The sequence below is a fragment of the Sarcophilus harrisii genome, chromosome 6 (genome assembly GCF_902635505.1).
Source record: "Sarcophilus harrisii chromosome 6, mSarHar1.11, whole genome shotgun sequence".
NCBI classification, from domain to species: Eukaryota; Metazoa; Chordata; class Mammalia; order Dasyuromorphia; family Dasyuridae; genus Sarcophilus; species Sarcophilus harrisii.
In genome coordinates, this window is record NC_045431.1 from 187,673,232 (window position 1) to 187,691,441 (window position 18,210).

An 18,210-nucleotide genomic window follows, 5' to 3' on the forward strand; every position below is an offset into this window, starting at 1 on the left:
TAAATTCTTTTCTCCTATTTTTTGAGGTCATAAGTAGATTCTTTCATTGGGTACTATATTTTCTATATTCAGAAGTTCTGGCCCTTTTTAATATTTCCTACATTATGGCTTCAGCATTTTTTATTGATAATTTTTGGAGAAATGTGTGATCTTTAAATTGTTTCTATACATTCTGTCTTCAAAGTCAGTGGATTTTGCTTATATAGAGATCATATATTCTTTTAATTTTATTGTCTTTTTATTATCCTCCACATCAGTATATTTGTATTTCAAACGTATTATTCTTTCTCTTCTATGGAGAATTTGTTATTATGGATTCAAGTTTTTCTGCTCTGCTAATTATTTCTGCTATGCAGAGCATAAATTCATTTGTTTCTTTTATAATCTCTCTCAGAATGCTTATTTCTCTTTTAAATCCCAAGAATATGCTGCTGTGGTATGATGCTATCCATGTTTTCTTGAAAACTCACAGAATTCTGTGTTTCATCAAATATTGGTTCAATTTCCTTCATCTCAAAATACTTATTTAAAAGGATTTGTGATCGTTAGGTTATTTTGCTACTCATCCTCCATTTCAATTTTTGTAGATTCTCTGTTGATTTATCTACTTGTGCTCTAGATTTTTAATTGGTTTTCTTTCATCTTGAAATCCTTAGTTTTAGCTTTTTCCCCTTTATTGTCCTCTGTCACTCACTTTCTAATTCCTCCCTTTGACCACAATACTGTCTCAAATCCCTTGCACATTGGGAAATTTACTATCCAACAACCTTCATCCCAGACCCAAGAAGCTTCTTGGGGAACAGGACTGACTCTAGCTATAATCCAATCCATTTTCCTTTAGGCCAGATTCTTTCCATTCTTTTTAATTCTCAGGCTGTTGAATGAGCAATTACCACTTTTTGCAAGATTGGTTAAAGAGAGAGCAAGTGTTACAAGCATTTTCTACAGCTTAGAAACTAATCTTCCCTAAATTAGGGACTGCCCCATTCAGAAGACACCATAGTTGCTCACTCCTTGTCCTAACATCTCCCTCCTCCTAATGTGGCTGTGCTGCTTACTAGAACAAGATGATGGGGAAAGGCAGGGATTAGGTTCACTGTCAAAGTCTCTACAATACGTGGGAATTTCCTAAGCACAAACTCCTTAGGCATTAATGGGCTTTGCAAGAACATGGAGAATGGTAAGGGAAGATGCTGAATGAGCCCCTCACATGCTCTCCCTCCTCACCTGTGTTTTGGGATTCCCTCATTTCCTTTCAGGCCCTGTACCTGCCCCACTCCCAACCCTACCATTGCCAGTGACATTCTTCTGAGATTACCTTTCCTTTATATTGTACGTATCTTCTGTCTAGCCATTTACATGTTCTCTCTCCCATTGGAATGTGAGTCCCTCACAAGCAGGGACTGTGTTTTTGCCTTTCTTTGTATCCCCAACACTTAACACAGTGCATGGATTGATACAAATTAAGTATTTAAACACTTGTTTTACTTTTCTATATGAAAATTTTTTCTCAGACTCCATATATTAATAGTGGTACCATCTCCTAACTCCATTGCCTTTTCTCTGGTTCTCTCTCCATGTCTGGGATGCTTTCCTTCAATAGTTATTATCACTTGAGGAAATACATTATGAAAAAGTCATTATGACTTCATTAACACTTTAATAAATCTATATCTTATTCATTACAATAGTATCTGAATGCATTTAAAATATTGATATAAATATAAATATGTATAGTGTACAAGAAATACTTTTTATTCAACCTATAGGAATTTTCAGACCCTTTATAATAACTCAATGATCCCCTTGGGTCATATTTTCTTGCTTAATTAATGTTAATTGGATTAAACTCCAACTCTAATATGCCATATTCTATGGTCCCTTCCATCCCTAAAATTATCTGACTTCAATTAATAATAGGAATTTGGGTGAAGGGGATTTAGGGACTAGGATGATGTTAAAAGTATGAGATCTATCCAGTAGATAGCAGACTTGGCAGCACCCACCAAGTGGGCAGCATGAGAGCACAGGGTTCCTTAAAAGGCAGTACTTTAGGAGTGGGGAGATGAAGGAGAGAGGACAAGCCAAAGGGAAACTTACCAGTTGTTCTGTGAGCTGAGTCTAGTCACTATTTTTTATTAACTTTAAAGACCTTTGGTTAAAATATTAAAGAGATTACCAGCTACTTGCCAGGTACCGTTTTGTGACTGATTTTGAGTTACTTAATCAGTTCTTTTCTTTAAAAGTCTCTGATTTTAAAAGATTTGCAGCATTAATACAAGGGACATTATTACACTAGTGACATTATTTGTTCTAAAATACTTAGAAATGCTTCCCTAATAAAGAGGAAAAAACTCTAAACTTCAGTGACTCCCTGTTTCCTCCAAAATCAAATAGGAATATTCTGCCCAGAACATAAAGGCCTTCACAACCTGGCTTCAACCTCTCTCTCCAGCCTCATCCTACATCACTCCCTGTCACTTATTTTGTGCACCAGCCAAAATGGCCTTTTTGTTCTTCCAAAAGATGAGATCCTTTGTCTTCCATCTCTGTGTTTTTCATTGACTGCCTCATGTCTGGAATGAAGTCTCCATTTCTGCATCAGGTCTTTCTTGTCCTTCAAGAACACCTTCTATGTGAAGTACTTCTTCATCTCTCCCAACTGCTAGTTCTCTCCTTTAAAAATTAAGTTATATTGATTTGTATTCGTTCTCTTCGTTTTTAATCTGAATGTACTTACCTATTACTCGCTGACTTCTCTATTTGAACGTGAATTCCAGTTAAGTATTGTTTTTTTCTGCACAATCACCAGTGATCTCCTTATTGCCAAATCTAATAATGGCCATTTCTCAGTCTTCATCCCTCTACAAGCTTGGACACTAAAGATCACGCTCTTCTTCTTAATACTGTCCTCTCTTTCCCTTGATTTTTTTGACCCTACTTTTACCTCCTCCAACCCATCTTGACTGATCCTTCTTATTCTTCTTTATTAGATTTTCATCTGTCTCACATCCAGTAACTCCGAGTGTCCCCCAAGGTTCTTCCACCAATGTCAAATATAAAGTCATCTCTGGCATTTAATAACATTCACAATCAGACCTCTCCCTACCTCGCCATCATTTTTACACTTTACTCCCTTCCAGGCTCCTTCTGCCTTTGCTTGGAACTCTCCATCTTCTAACTCCATTGCCTTTTTTCTGGTTATCTCCCCATTTCTGGGGTGCTTTCCTTCATCATTTCTACCTCCTGGCTTCTCTTTCTTCAAATGTTAGCTAAAATCCTACCTGTTCTAAGAAACATTTCTTGGTCCCCTTCAATGCTAGTGCCTTCTTTCTGAGATTACCTCCAATTTTACATACCTTTGTATGTGTGTGTATACATATATATTATAGAAAGACACATACATACACAAATATATATGTACATATTCATATGTGATACACAGTTGTTTGCCTTTTGTCTCTCATCTTAGAATGTGAGCTCCTTAAGAGCAGAGATTGTTTTGTTTTTTCTTTTTTATCTCCAGTGATTAGCGCAGTGTCAGTCACGTAGAAGGTAATTAATAAATACCTAATTTATTGTCTTAAACACAAAAGATGCAATTTACTAATTAATCATGTGAATTTGGACAAGTCCCTTAATCATTCTGAAGTTTTGTGTCTTTATATGTGAAATGGAGATAATAATATTTGTATTACCTATCTCATAGCACTATTATGAGAAAAGTATTTCAAGTGGAAAGATTGCTAGACCTGAAGTCAGAAGACCTTTGGTCAAATACTGGCATATTTATTGACTCTGGGACAGAACTCAAATAACTTCAATTCTCAGGGGCTCAGTTTCCTCATCTGTAAAATAAGATGATAATATATCCCAATGGCTGCCTCATAGGATTTTTGTGAAGAAAGCTTTAAAGTCTAAGCTTAAAGCTTTATTGCAAAAAAAGTGATAGTAGTGGTAATGGTAGTGGTAGCAGCAATAGTAGTAGTAGTGGTGGTGGTGGTGGTTGTTATTAGGATCAGATGAGGACATTATTCAACTTGTTTTACTCATTAAGGTGGATAAGAGTCAGACGACTGAGCCTGAAGGAGAGTTCTCCCTTTATCAGTATTATGGTAAATCACATACAACCTAACAGGAGAAGATATTTGTTATTTGGCATTAAGAAATTTATTAGCCATTTGTTATGTCATTAAGAAATTTATTAGCTACTTGTTATTTGGCAATAAGAAATTTATTAGCTATATGATCCCAAGAAAGTTCTGTTTACTTCAGTTTACTGTTCTGTAATAGGATAAAAATAGAATCCACCTCCCAGGGTTGTTAGGGTCACATGATTATAAAATGTTTGGCAAAAGACAAATGCTACACAAATGCTGCTTTATTATCTCTTTTCATTATATGCAACTTATTTAAGGTGTTATATTTCTTTCTAAATTTTAAATTGTGCAATTTATAAAAATTATATGAACTTTGTTAGAAAAGTAATTATAATCTAGATATTGTTAGATTATGAATTTGTGCAGTTACAAAATGAATGGGCTAGGAAGCTGTTAGGTCATTCTGTCAACTCTGCTGATCATGTGCTATAAAAAAGTCTGAAGCCCTGTAATTAAGAACTTAAAAGACTTTTGTCTATATGTAAGGGAAGTTTCATCCAAAATTATTTAGCTATCACTTATTGAAAATTATGAGATTATTAATTTAGAGTTAATGTTTTAATCAAGCATTTATATAGGTATTTTAAAAAGGAAAATCATACAAAGACCTTGTTTGTGTTATAGAGTTCCTGAATAAATGGGATACAAAATGTGAATCCTTGCACAAAATGGGAGTAAAATTTTTCAAGTCTATTAAAAATATAGAATGTCTTTCATCTAAAACTATTTCTATCTCTTGTGGAGGTTACAATCTTGAAGCAACTTAGTCTTATAAACTCCTCTGAAAGAGTTAAAAAAGATTAATTTTGTTTTAAGATGTGAATAAAGAAATATATGTTAATTTGGAGTTTGTTTTTTCAAAGGGTTTAAATGAACTATGACATTCATTCTTTGGAATTCCAGAATGTGATTTTCTTGATTTCTAGTGATACTTAAAGAGAAAAGGAAGAAAAACATGTTGAGAAAATTTTAAAGGCATTATAAATTTTATCATTATGATGAGGCTAATTTAATTGGTTGTATTTTTCTTTTTTGGCTTATAAAAACTTAATCTCCTCCCCACTGTAAACACTTTGACTAAAGAAAGGTGGTTACAAAGAATTTTGTAATGATTGAGACTTCATTGTTATAGTACTTTAGGGATATATGTTAAAGAAATTTCACACTAACTTGATTTTGATAAATTCCAATTTTTTATTCTGATGTTGATTAAGAGATATCTGTCATTTTAGAGATTCCCAAATAATTTACTTCATAAAAGTTTAATGATTATTCTTTTTTAACATCAGGATAAATTTTTAAGAAAGAGAAATAATTTAAAGGAAGAGTTTTTTCAGTTTAGAAACTAAATTTATTATAATTTTGGTATTGATTTTGATAACAACTATGTCCAAATCTACTGTGATTAGTGAGATCCCGTACTTGGAATATTTGCTACTTCAGAAACAGACAACAATCGTCAACTCAGCGAAAGCAATATCTGAGATTCCTGGGCCAGGGATTATATGTCTCTGGGAAAAAACTAGGGAGGTTACCTTGAAGGAAGGTAGACTCTTCTTAATTCAGAATTTTTTAGCTATCTTGTATTACCCTACAGGAAAATCTATTTTCATGGCCATTTAAATATAATTAATATCTGAACATGTTTTCACTAATAGATGATTTTTCACAAAATCTATTCAATATATAATTTAGGATTACTATATTTACATATCCAAACTTTATTGCATTATCTAAAATGTGTATTATCTTAATGTATAATGTTGAACTGAGGAGTGAGAAGAAAAAAACATCTGTGTAGTTGTATCAAGAGTTTTTTCTGTGAATCTTTTCTTTTCCCATTAACAATGTGAGATTACAGTCAATGCCTGTTTTTAGAATATATAATCCTTGAGAGCTGAACCCATCTGAAACTCTTGATTATTGGAAATTGATATTTAAGACCTTATGGGACTGTTACACTGATTATGCCAGGTATGATCTTTAAGGGATGCTATTGAGCCAATGAATGATCCATAATGCCAGCAACCCCATGGAGTTTTACATGCATAAACCATAAGTGAACTTTTCATGGAAAAGTCTGGGAGAACCATTTCTCCTGACTCAGTTTCTCCAACATGACATTTTTTAAATAGAAAATATTCCATTTGGCTCAATGCAAATGGGCTATTTACATTAACATTTGCCTGGAAATGACATCAAAATAAAGGCAAATTTCTATAATCATGTCAAGTATGATAATATTAAATCTTATATAAGCTAATTTTTGGAGTAAATATGAGTTACTGAATATAGTAAGATGCAGGTATAAGATTTGAGCTATTATACCTAGAATAGTTCTTTATATGTTCCAAACAAGTGTTTGTTTAGCTTTGGCATCTGTTGCTAGTTATGTATTGCCAGTTAAGATCCTTTAATTTCTTGCTGCTATGAGGATAATTAGGCAAATTATGCATAGATTTGTGAAGTCTGTTATTTAACTTAAATGAGAATTGTCTGTTCTATGTTAAAGAAACTGTAGTATTAGTACAATTCTTAGAAGAATGGTTTGGGTTCTATTCTGAAATATTGACTTTTGTTAAGTAGTTACTCATTTGAACAGAGCTGGAAGAAATATTTTATTATAATAATTTACTTGATATGCACTGCTTTTAAAATGGGGTTATTTAAAATTGGTTACTCAGTGTATTTATGCATCCAACCCAGAATCTTTTGTTACAAATGAAGTTAAATATGTAACTTTTAAGTGAATTCATTTTGGTATTAGATTCTGTCTTACAAAATTCATTTCTGATTTCTATTTGTAGATATATATGTCTATATATGGAGAGAGAAAAAGTGGAGATAAATGATATAGATGATGATTGATGTACATGATATAAGTATATCAACATGAAAACTGGTTAACCTAAAATTGTGAATTCCCTGATCTAAAAGATTCCAAATTTGATTTTCTAATAGAGACATGAGGTTTGAACTAAATTTCATTATCTTACCTGCTTATTGGCCAAGTAAATTTAAGTTTGTTAGCACCAATTTTGTAGGAAATTTCTACAAGTGACCTTAGCTGAAGAACTGAGACTAGACCAGAACCAGATGACTGCATCAGATGTTTCTAAAAGAAGGAAAACATCTACTTCCCCCTCCCCTTTGCATCCCTTATTTATAAGGTCTATCCTTCTGAGATTTTGTCAATGTGATCAAAGGGGGTTGCCCACTTTGATTTTTGTCAAAATTCCATTCATCCTTCCCTTTTTCCCTCTTATATTTTCTTCCCTCATAAGTTCTATAGATAGAAACCCTTGATATGTTTGTCCATGATTGTCTTTGGTCTAAAAGAAATGGCTAAATGATCATCCTTGTATTAGTAACCTGCTACTTAGTAACAAAATGAGTCAAAAAAGAATATGGACAACTTGTTTTCATTTTCTCAAAGACATATACTAGATGTATGAATATGGGAAGTTCATTTAATTTCTCAGTGCTCTAGAGTCTAGGCAACTCAGATTTGAAGTTTCAGAAAACCTGCTGACCCAACTCCTTAGAAGGAGTTTCCTCATCTGAGTTTTCTTTGACAATAAAATCCCAGGTCCAGTTCCTATCCCTGATCATTTTTCTAAATAAAACAGAAGTCATTATCATGACAGTAAAATCCCTTACAAGGGGAAACTAACAAGTTGAAATCTCTTTCCAGAAAATGACTCCAAGATTCCAAGGCACATTCCCTGCTCCAAACACCCTTGTGCTGTCTTCTCTCCCCATCTTTGTCATGTAGTTCACTGCATCAAAGAATGTCAGTTACTTTACAGTTCAGCGAGGCTATCAGATGAGCTCCAATCTTTTTTTGATATATCCATCCTTTTCTCTTTAAATCTTCTTAGGGTGACTGGCTTTATTGGGTCTCTTAACCAAGGTTTTTGTGGACTTGGTTTCCTCTCATAAACTCTTCATGGTTTTAGGAAGCAATACCATTCATAATCTTCTTTCACCCTTCACAAGATTTATGTTCAAAACTAGAATTACCCTTCATAGCCCCATTTCTTCATTTGACAAGGAGATAAGCATTTTTTGCCTAAGGTTTTATCTCATTGTGGTGATCTTTGCATCTATTCATTTTCTATAGGAAATCATGATAATTCTTACCTAATTTCCTATTTTCGAATAAATGTAGTTTAAAAAAAGATCAGGCCTATGCTGTTGTAATTATATACAATATCTTCTGATCCTTATCCTTTCCTTTAATTTTGATTCTAATCTTTGCTCTAACAAGTTGATGATACAACTGCACACAGATGATTCTGAAATAGCTGCCACTTTGGTAACCAGTGATTTCCTAATCAAGATATGGTGAGTTTCATTGTGCTATATTACTCAGCACCTTCCAATTCTCTTCTTGAAGTCTTCATAAATACACAAAGATTCTGAGTAGTCTACACATTTTTGGGCTCTTTTAATTTCTTACTCTTGAATCAGATTTTCTAATATGATTTTTCACCATTTTCCCTCAGACTTACCTTTGCAATAAAAATTTTTTGCATTGAGAATTAAGATACATATTGGCTTTGTGGGAAAGATCTTATCACGTTTTTCACAGAGTTTTTCTACCAACACCAACGGATGCTGGTGAATAAGTTGGTAGATAATTATCTTTATGGTGATCTTTTTACTTACATTCATATGACTACAAATTAAGATGACCAGAGGTCCCATGAAATTGTCTTTCATCATACTGACACCAATATTTCAAACTCCTTCATCTGTCTAAGAAAAGTCTAAGAGCTGTCTTGTCATTTATCTGCAATCTCCTTAATGTCTTCTGGTTCATTTATAGCAAGAATGTCTAGGTTGAAATGGTTCACTTCCTCTAGTACTAAGTCCATCCATTGGTCAAGGAGAAAGGACCAGCAGTTAAATGAATACTTATTTTAAAAAAAAAACTGTGGTGTAGTTAACCCTTTTTGCCTTCTTTTCTGCCCCTTTGCCAAAACAAAAAAGGAGGAAGAGAAGTGGTGAAAAGAGAACTGGTTTCGAGATTATATCTTAGTGGGCTCCTTATTCCTTCCCTGTGTGAAATTTTATTGAAAACACTTTGCTTCTTTTTTATTTGAATTTCAATTCTGTATTGTACTTTGCAGCTCTAAACCTAATTCTGTCTGTCTGTTACATGGGTTACCACACCCAAAGAATTCATCCATCCTACTGGTGTTAGGGCTCTGTGTACCAAGCCACCTGATCCCCCCCACCAGACAATTGATTCAAACTTTCACTGGCAGATGCCTTTCCATCTGGGGAGAACCAACCAGGGCTATTGGCTCAGCCTTCAAGAATCCATGATCTAAGGCATCAGATTGGGGGTGGGGGTGGGGGTCTTCACACAAACACCTACCTACTAAATACCTACCAAAATATTTACCATGGCAACCAAAGGGATCCAGGAGTTCAGAATGCTCTGTGTGCTTGACTCTGCCCTCCATGCCCTGCAACCATCCAAATCACTTCCTTTTCACTTGCTAACCTAGACCTGGGTTCTCCCTCTATTTCCCATCTATATCCTCCAGACTGAGAATGTGATTGCACAGAATCACAGAATCTGGGAGTTGAAAGGGACTCCTAGAGACCATCTAGACCAAAAGGTATGAAGAATTCCCTTCCTGATGTAATAAAAAGTGTCTCTCAGCCTTTACTTAAAGACCTCTGGGGAGGGGAAATCCTCACCTGAGGAAGAAAATTTGGCTTCTAGAGAGAAAGTTCTTTCTTACATCATTTGTAAGAAACCTACATTTGTCCCAAAGAGATACTAAAGAAGGGAAAGGGACCTGTATGTGCAAGAATGTTTGTGGCAGCCCTGTTTGTAGTGGCCAGAAACTGGAAAGTGAGTGGATGCCCATCAGTTGGAGAATGGCTGAATAAATTGTGGTATATGAATATTATGGAATATTATTGTTCGGTAAGAAATGACCAACAGGATGATTTCAGAAAGGCCTGGAGAGACTTACACGAACTGATGCTGAGTGAAATGAGCAGGACTAGGAGATCATTATGTACTTCAACAACAATGCTGTATGATGATCAATTCTGATGGACCTGGCCATCCTCAGCAATGAGATGAACTAAATCAGTTCCAATGGAGCTGTAATAAACTGAACCAGCTACGCCTAGAAAAAGAACTCTGGGTGATGACTAAAAACCATTACATTGAATTCCCAATCCCTATATTTTTGCCCACCTGCATTTTTTTATTTCCTCACAGGCTAATTGTACAATATTTCAGAGTCCGATTCTTTTTGTACAGCAAAATAATGGTTTGAACATGTATACTTATTTTGTATTTAATTTATACTTTAATATATTTAACATGTATTGGTCATCCTGCCATCTAGGGGAGGGGGTGGGAGGAAGGAGGGGAAAAATTGGAACAAAACGTTGGCAATTGTCAATGCTGTAAAATTACGCATGCATATAACTTCTAAATAAAAAGCTATTAAAATTTTTAAAAAACACCTACATTTGTTTCTGCAATTTCCATTCATCCCTCCTGATTTTGCTGTCTGGGGAAAAGCAGAATACATCTAATCCTTCTTTCTTTAAATACTTAAAAGATAGTTATATCATCTTGTCTCTCCTTAAATCTTCTCTTGCTCAGATTAAACATCCCTAACTTTACCAACTAATCCTCTCATGGCACATTCTCTAAAAACCCATAATACCAGGACAGCCTTGTTGTATAGTGCTGTAACATCAATTTAAAAAACACCAACAATAACAGTAATGAGCTCACATTTCGGTAGTTTACAGTTTACTAAATGTTTTCCTCAAAACAGCCTTGTGAGAGTAGGAATACTCACTTTATCATGCACCTACTTTATAGATTGGAAAACTGAGGTTCATAATGGTGAAGTAACTAGATCATTATTAAGTAAGAGTCAGGGCTCAAGCCTAAGACAAACTCTTATTTGTTCAACAAACATTAAGAATTTATTTAATGTACATCATATGTTCAATAATTTAAAGAAAGAAAATGTTTAATAAGGCCCAGTGCCTATTACTACAGAGCTTGAATTCTAGAGAGGGAATAGGACATTTACACCACTATCCATGAAGGCCAATATAGTGACACATGGTAAGTACATTAGAATTGCAAAAGAAAAAATTTGGCGATTTCCAAAGACCTCCCACAAATAAAAAACTCCCAAGTCTCAGAGTTTAAATAGGATCTTAGCCTTACTTCAGTTTTTCACTAGAAGCCAGGGTGAAAATAAGATTACTTGTACATCAATAAATTCTATAGGCAATTTTTCAAAAATTTTCAGGCCCCGGTAAAATTTTCAGAATTGGCAGGTTGAGAAGTGCCTCCAGTGAGCCTTGAAGAAAGTTAAGAACCTTAAGAGGCAGAGGGAAGGAAGTTAGGAATATAGGCCAGAGCAAGACAGGGAAGGCCTCTAATGCCAGAAGAGGACATTCAAATCTGAGAACTTTTGAGGAGGGAAGGAATGATAGGGCATAGACATGCTGCAAAGTAAAGTACTTCCAGACTAGCAATGGAAGGCAAAACATAATGTCTCTCTTCACTGTGGCACAAAATGTTCAGGAACCTTGAGGGCTGTTGGGATTTCTTGCCAGCTACACAATTTCACGTGTTTTTTTCTGTTTTGATCACAGCACTGGTCAAGGACACCATGGAGTCACTGCAGAACATCCAGGCCATAGAGCTGCACCTGAAGGTAGGAGATTCAGTCTGACCCAAGTCAGACCTAACGAATCACATGCAGGGAATATGCACAGGAACCCTTGGGGATAACTTCATTAGGAACTAATTCTCTTGGGACCTCCTGCCATGCTCAGGCTGCAGTCATTTGGAACTAGAGGAAATGAGTAAGGTTCATTACAAGTTCAAAGCCTCCCATGACCAGGGACACTCTGGAAGATTTTCTCCTTTCTTTTGACTCCAAGAAACATGAAAAAAGTTTGTATGCTTCCCCAATACACTGAGAACAAATCCTCTCCTGCAAGCACATAGTTCGTAGTATTTCCAAAGATACTTTTATTAAAACAAAACAAATGCTTTAATGAATGACCCTTTGTCCCAAAGATTCCCTAGTACAAATCCCTGTGGTTGCTCACAATCCAAATATGAGAATACCGTTGGCAGAAGCCTACAACGAGCTTTCTCTGCCAGTCACAGGTGGGAATGGAGCCAGTTTTCTTCTCTTTCCACCATCCTGCCATGGTTCACAGAATGTCTCCCCTCTCCATCCTATCCAGTTTCCCAAAAGCAAAGCAAACTCGAGTTGCCAGAGTTGTCTATTTGTTAGGTGCCATCTCCCTCTTGCAAGATGAGGACAAAACTTCTAGAGCTGCCCTCAGGTCCCCAAGTGCCATCAATTCCTAGCACTTTTTCATTTTTCCTTTTCCAACCAGTCCTACCCATCATCGTGCCTGTTTTCAAACAGGGATTAATTTTTGTCCCAAATCACTCATGAGAGGAGGGGAGAAAGGATAAGATTTCAACTCCCCAGAAAGGGAACTCTGGATTGCTAGTGAGAACCAAAAAGAATCTCTTTGTGAGGAGCAGCTAGGTGACACAATGCATAAAGCACTCAAGTCAGGAGAACCTGAGTTCAAATCCAGCCTCAAACATGTAACACTTATATGACCCTGGCAAATCACTTAACTCCAATTGCCTCCTCTCTCAAAAAAAAAAAAAATCTCATTTTGACCATTAGCTTCAACCTCCATAATCACAGGATCATTAGAACTGCCAGTCAACTATTAAAGTTGACTAATTTGCAGTTCATTGGTTTTCTCTGCCCTTCCCTGCCCTCCTCTCATAGGACAATTTACAAATATAAAACATTCCTTTTCCATGAAATCCTTTGATCCTGACAACTACCCTAAGATAAGAGAGAGAATAATGGCATTATCATTCCCATCTTACAGTTAAAGCAGCTGGAGAGAGATAAAGTAGGTTGCCCTCAGTTAGATGTGAAGATCCCTTGGCTTGGAGTTTAAAGGTCTGGACTGAAATACCAGAGAGACTCCTGATCAGACTGTGACCTCTTTAGACTTTAGTTTCCCCCTCTAAAAAAAAAAATTTGCAGATTAGATGATCTTCAACTCTGAATTCTATAATCCTCACAACACCCCTACTGAAATAGGCTAAGTAGGAAAGGTCCCCATTTTATATGAGGGAAGGGAAGCCCAAGATCACACAGCAAGTGGCAAAGCCAGGACTCCAACCCAGGTCAGGGGCCCTTCCACTAGATGTACTGTTTCCCATGGTGTCTTTTGAGTTACCTGAGAAAACATCCTCTGCTGTGTATTTCAGCTCCCTGGTTCATTCCTTGTCTTCTCAGTGTGGTCACCTGGGATAGGGGCTCAAAAGAACTTTGTTTTATCATCCAGCTCCTTCCTTCAAATGGCAGGACTTGAATTCATAATGTGACTATTAATCTTGGGGATGGGGAGGAAGACCTACCTCTCAGTGAAGGTCAGAGAGATACGTATGCTATTCCAAAGGCTACAACCACATACTAAGCTTGCAGTCCATGAAGGCGCATGTGAGCTCAGATCTTAATTTTGCTTCTTATTTTTAATGTGACCTCAAACAAGTCATTTATCCACTTTGGAAGAAACTATTAATGAGATTATCTCTAAGGAGTCTTCTAGCTTTAAAGCCAATGGGTTTAGCCTTATTACATACCAATGAAATCACAGGTCAAGGACCAACCCCCCCAATCCCCCACCCCCCCCACCCCCGCACACACACTGCTGCCACCACTGACAAAATATAGTAGCAGTGGGATAGTGGGAGGGGTAGTAAGTAGGAGCAATGGTCGTAGTGCTCTTGTGGTAGCAGCAGCAGCAGTAGTAGTAGGTAGTGGTGCTGGTGGTAGTTGCCTAGCACTGGGCTCACCTTCCCCTGGAATTAAAGGCTCTGAGAAGAAGGCACTCTGTCTCTCCAGTGACCAAAAGTGGAGAGACCATGTCACATGGCTACCGTCTGAGGCCAGGAGCCTGGGTGAAGGCTGCTCAGATCCCTCCCCCAGGTCTCCTCTCCTTAGGGAAATACATAAAGTTACAACAAGGACACAAGCAAATGCCCCAACGGACACCTTCAGTTAGCACCTCTCCAGGGCCTGCCCAGAGACTAGTGGGCAGAGCATCCATTCCAAGGATGTGTCACTGGCATGTCTGACTAAGCTGTGACCTTGAGCAGGTCACTTCCCCTCTGTGGGCCTGAGTTTCCTCATCTCTGAATGAGACTAGATGGTCCCTGAAGCCCCTTCCAGATGTAAGTCCTATGACTGTATCCTGGCTAGTCCCTGGGGGGAGACTGCCGGTTGGCCAGGCCCGGGTTTGAGACCTGGCTGTACCCTTAACTATTTGAACAAGTGAGCCTCTTTCCAGGCAAATCATTTGTTCATCATGGAGAGGTGGGAGGGGTTAATTCCTGCTCTGCCTGCTTCCAGGGAGCTGTAACGTAGTGTCTTGTCCATCGCATATGCATAAATGTTTAACCCCCCTTCCCCCGGGGGGAGCCTTCCCAGGACCTGGGGCCTTCTTAACGAGCAGCTAAATTCCCCGGGTAGTTGGGTACTCCTTGTTTCTAATGCTTTGTCCAGAACCATCAGGACCTAGATTTCTATCTGGCTATAAGGCCCTAGTTCATCTGTCCGGCTCTGATACAGATGAGGAGCTTGGGCCCGGGCCCAAAAATTTGTCCCAAGGTCACACAAGCCCCAGGCTGCGGCCGGGATCATCTGATGCGGAATGAATTTTGTCCGCTCTAGTGTCTGCCTCCCCACGGTCCGGAGCCCCGAAGGCCTCCCTCGGCATTTTAGGAACATTTATGAAGTTAATGAGCTGGGGTGTGTGAAGCGGGATAGAAAGGCCGCGTCTGGAAGATGCCGGCGGGGGCCCAGCCCCGGCTCCCCGGCCTAGGGGCCCGGCCAGACCTCCGAGCCCCCGTTGGCCCGTGGACACGCGTGAGCCTTCATTATTATTACTTATGGGCACTGTCAGTTTCCTCCGAGAAAGGAGGCCGCTCCCCGCCCCCCAGACAGAACTCGCCCCGGGAGCCCCTGTCCGGTCCCGCTTCTCCCCGGTGCCTTCTCTCCCGCAGGTGCCCCTGAAGGTGAGCCTCGCCACGGGCCGGTCGTGGGGGGACCTGAGCCCCTTCCCGGAGGCGGTGCCCGGGGCTGCCCAGCCCGCGGCCGGCCTCGGTAACTAGGGCAATGGCAGCCCCCGCCGAGCCCCAGCCCCACCTCGGAGCTCTGCGGGGGCATTTCTCCGCTTCATTTCGTCCGTCGCCCCCGGCAACCGCGGCGGCCCGAGACTGGTTTGTGCCGGCGCGCTGTCCTGGGCTGGCCGGGGCAAGGGGGCGGCTTGTGTTCCGGGCCAGAGCGTGCGGCCGAGGCGCAGAGCGAGCCGCCCTTAACCCTCGTGGGGCAGCTTCCCGCCCCCGCGCCGGCCTCACCTGCCCCGGGCGCGCGGACCCGCAGACCCGGGGGTGCCGGCGGCCGGCTCGCGTGCCCTCTGCCAGCGGCCTGGCATCTCGGCACCGTCCCCGCCCTCGGCCGCCGGGAGAAAGGGCTCGGCAAACCTCAGAGGCGCGGCACCGAAGGCGGGGAGTCGGGTTCCGTTTGGCCTGCGGAGGACTGCGCGGCCGCGGTCCCCCTGCGGGCCTGAGCGCTCGGCCTCCGCCAGCGGGTTCTCCCCCGGCCCTCCTGGAGAAGTCCCCGAACCTGCCGCCCAGATTCTCTCCGCCCCCTAAGCCCGCCGAGCGCCCACAGTAGCGCCTGGCCTTGGCGTAGCGCTCCCGGCTTGCCAAGCGTTTGCCCGCGTCATCTCCCTGGCTCCAGCGGCCCTGGGGGGTGGGCTCTGAGGGGTGGGCCCTGCGGGGTGGCCTTCTTTTCGCAGAGGAGACCCCCGAGGCTGAACGAGATTAAGCCCCCGGCTCTTTCCCCAGCCCATTCTGAGCACTTTCTGCAGGGCACCAACCCGTGGGGGGGAGGGTGCGGGGGGAAGGGGGTAACCATCTCCTATTGAACTCAACAGGGACAAAGCCTGGAAAAACTCCGTGTGTGCGGCCGGATGCCCCCGGGCGCCTGCCAGCAGCTACCGGGGCCAAACTGTCGGGCTTGGGTTTCAAACGGCGGCGCCACGGAGGAGTCTGGGCGAATGTTTGGCTTTCACCTGACTTTTGTGTTTTGCTGAGTGTGTGTTCGGAGGTATAGCCTTGGCCTTGTTTTGACTCCCTTTATTCCCGTGTACCAGGAAACCTGTTTACCCTCAGCATGTAAGCTTCCTGTGGGTTCTCTTACCCATATTTCCCTGCATTCTGCACCAGCCCGCCCTAAGGGCCCCGTCCAGGTTGTTTGTTCACCAGCCCCCCCTTCACCCCACTCTGTTCTTTGTGATAAATAAAAAAAAAGAAAGAAAGAAACCGTTTGGAGTGAACACTTTTGTTTCTTGAGGAGTAGAGGGGCACGGATAGATTTCAGGGGCTCCATGAACTTGGATCGAAAAAAAATCTTTATTTTTGCTAACGTCTTAATTGAAATTTAGCATTTCTTTCAATTAGGAAAAAAAGGAGTCATCAGTTTAAAGATTTTGCCAGATGGCCAGAGAGGCCCCTGACACAGAAAAGTGAACCCCTACTAAACGATCTGGGGAGTCTTTGCCAGCATTAAATCTTTCCCCATAGTAGAATTAGCCTAGACTAAGATGGTGCTGCTCTCAGAGCCTTTTTACCCTTGTGTTAGATGGCTTTGATCATTCTTCCCAGAAGGGAGAAGACCATAGAAGACCCCTAGTCCAACTCCCTCAAGTTTATAAATGAAGCAGCTGACATCCATAGAGAAACTTATTCAGGTCACAGAGAGCAGCGGGAATCCAGGCCCTCTTCCACTTCTCACTGCTCTCTGTGTCAAGTCATTTCTTTTCAAGCCAGCAAGTCCTGGGAAAGCCTCAGCCTGCTGCTCCTAAGGGCAAGCTCGCTCGGAAACCAGAAGCAGTTGTGCTTCCCTGGTGAAGAAGGCCTGGGGAATGACTCTCTCTCTTCTAGGGAGTAACTCTCTCCCCTCTTTCTGTCCTCTTCGCCCCCAACCCTGGCTGTTTCTACCAGTCAGACCTGTGGCTGTGCCCTGAATAACTGAGATTGTCAGGAAGCTGGGTAAGCAGATGTTATTACCTTGAGAAAAGTGTCTCAAGCAGTGCTAGAGCAACTGTCTGGTGCCCACCACTACGGAGCCTTTGGGGCTCTGGTTTCACAAACAGGAACAGCACTGGCTGGGCTCTGACCAGAGTCATCGCTGCCTGCTTTTCCAAGACCCACAGCCAAGCCCAGAAACTGCCAACAACAGCCTGCCCCGTGTGTAACACACACACACATACACACCCCCCCCCCCCCCCCCCCCCCCGAATTCCTTCCTCTCCCTGGGTCTATAATCCAGTTCAATCAAAACCATTTGTCTCTTTGATTACCCTGATTTGTGGTCACCTGCTCACAGACTCAGCTGTTACTCCAGCTCAGATACTTCTGAGGAGTAAAGGCCAAAGTTCTCTTCACCTCAGCCAGGCAGGCAGGGACCATTCTCCATACTGCTAACACCTGCCTTCCTTCAACCTTGTGGTTACTGCTCAGGATCCTGCTACTTATTTTACAAGGTGCATATAGGTACATATTTGTATGCATAAATTTAATAACTACAATGTGTATGAAAAACAGCAAATTCAGAATTCATCTTCTATTTCTTTCAAGAAAAAAAACAGACCCTTGTTAGCTTGGATAAAATTCCATGTCTTCATTTTCTCTCTTTTTATTATTTGCTTGCGTTTTATTTTCTTTCTCATTTTTTTTTCTGGTTTGATTTGATTTTTCTTGTGCAGCAAGATAATTGTATAATTATGTATGCATATATTGGATTTAACATATTTCTACCATGTTTCACATATATTGAACTACTTGCCATCTATGGGAGGGGATGGAAGAAGGGGGGGGGGGAATATTGGAACACAAGATTTGAAAAGGGTTAATGTTGAAGAATTA

General features: G+C 40.4%; 1 protein-coding gene across 1 annotated transcript in view; it reads left to right on the forward strand.

Moving 5' to 3' along the window:
- POLN (DNA polymerase nu) overlaps window positions 1-16,812 on the forward strand; it is a 303,684-nt gene extending 286,872 nt beyond the window's left edge. The window contains exons 23-24 of the mRNA XM_031942946.1: window positions 11,820-11,881; window positions 15,283-16,812. Of these exons, the coding sequence (XP_031798806.1) occupies window positions 11,820-11,881; window positions 15,283-15,390 (170 nt within the window). The 3' untranslated portion in view covers window positions 15,391-16,812. The remainder of the gene's footprint in view (window positions 1-11,819; window positions 11,882-15,282) is intronic.
- The last annotated feature ends 1,398 nt before the right edge of the window (window positions 16,813-18,210 follow it).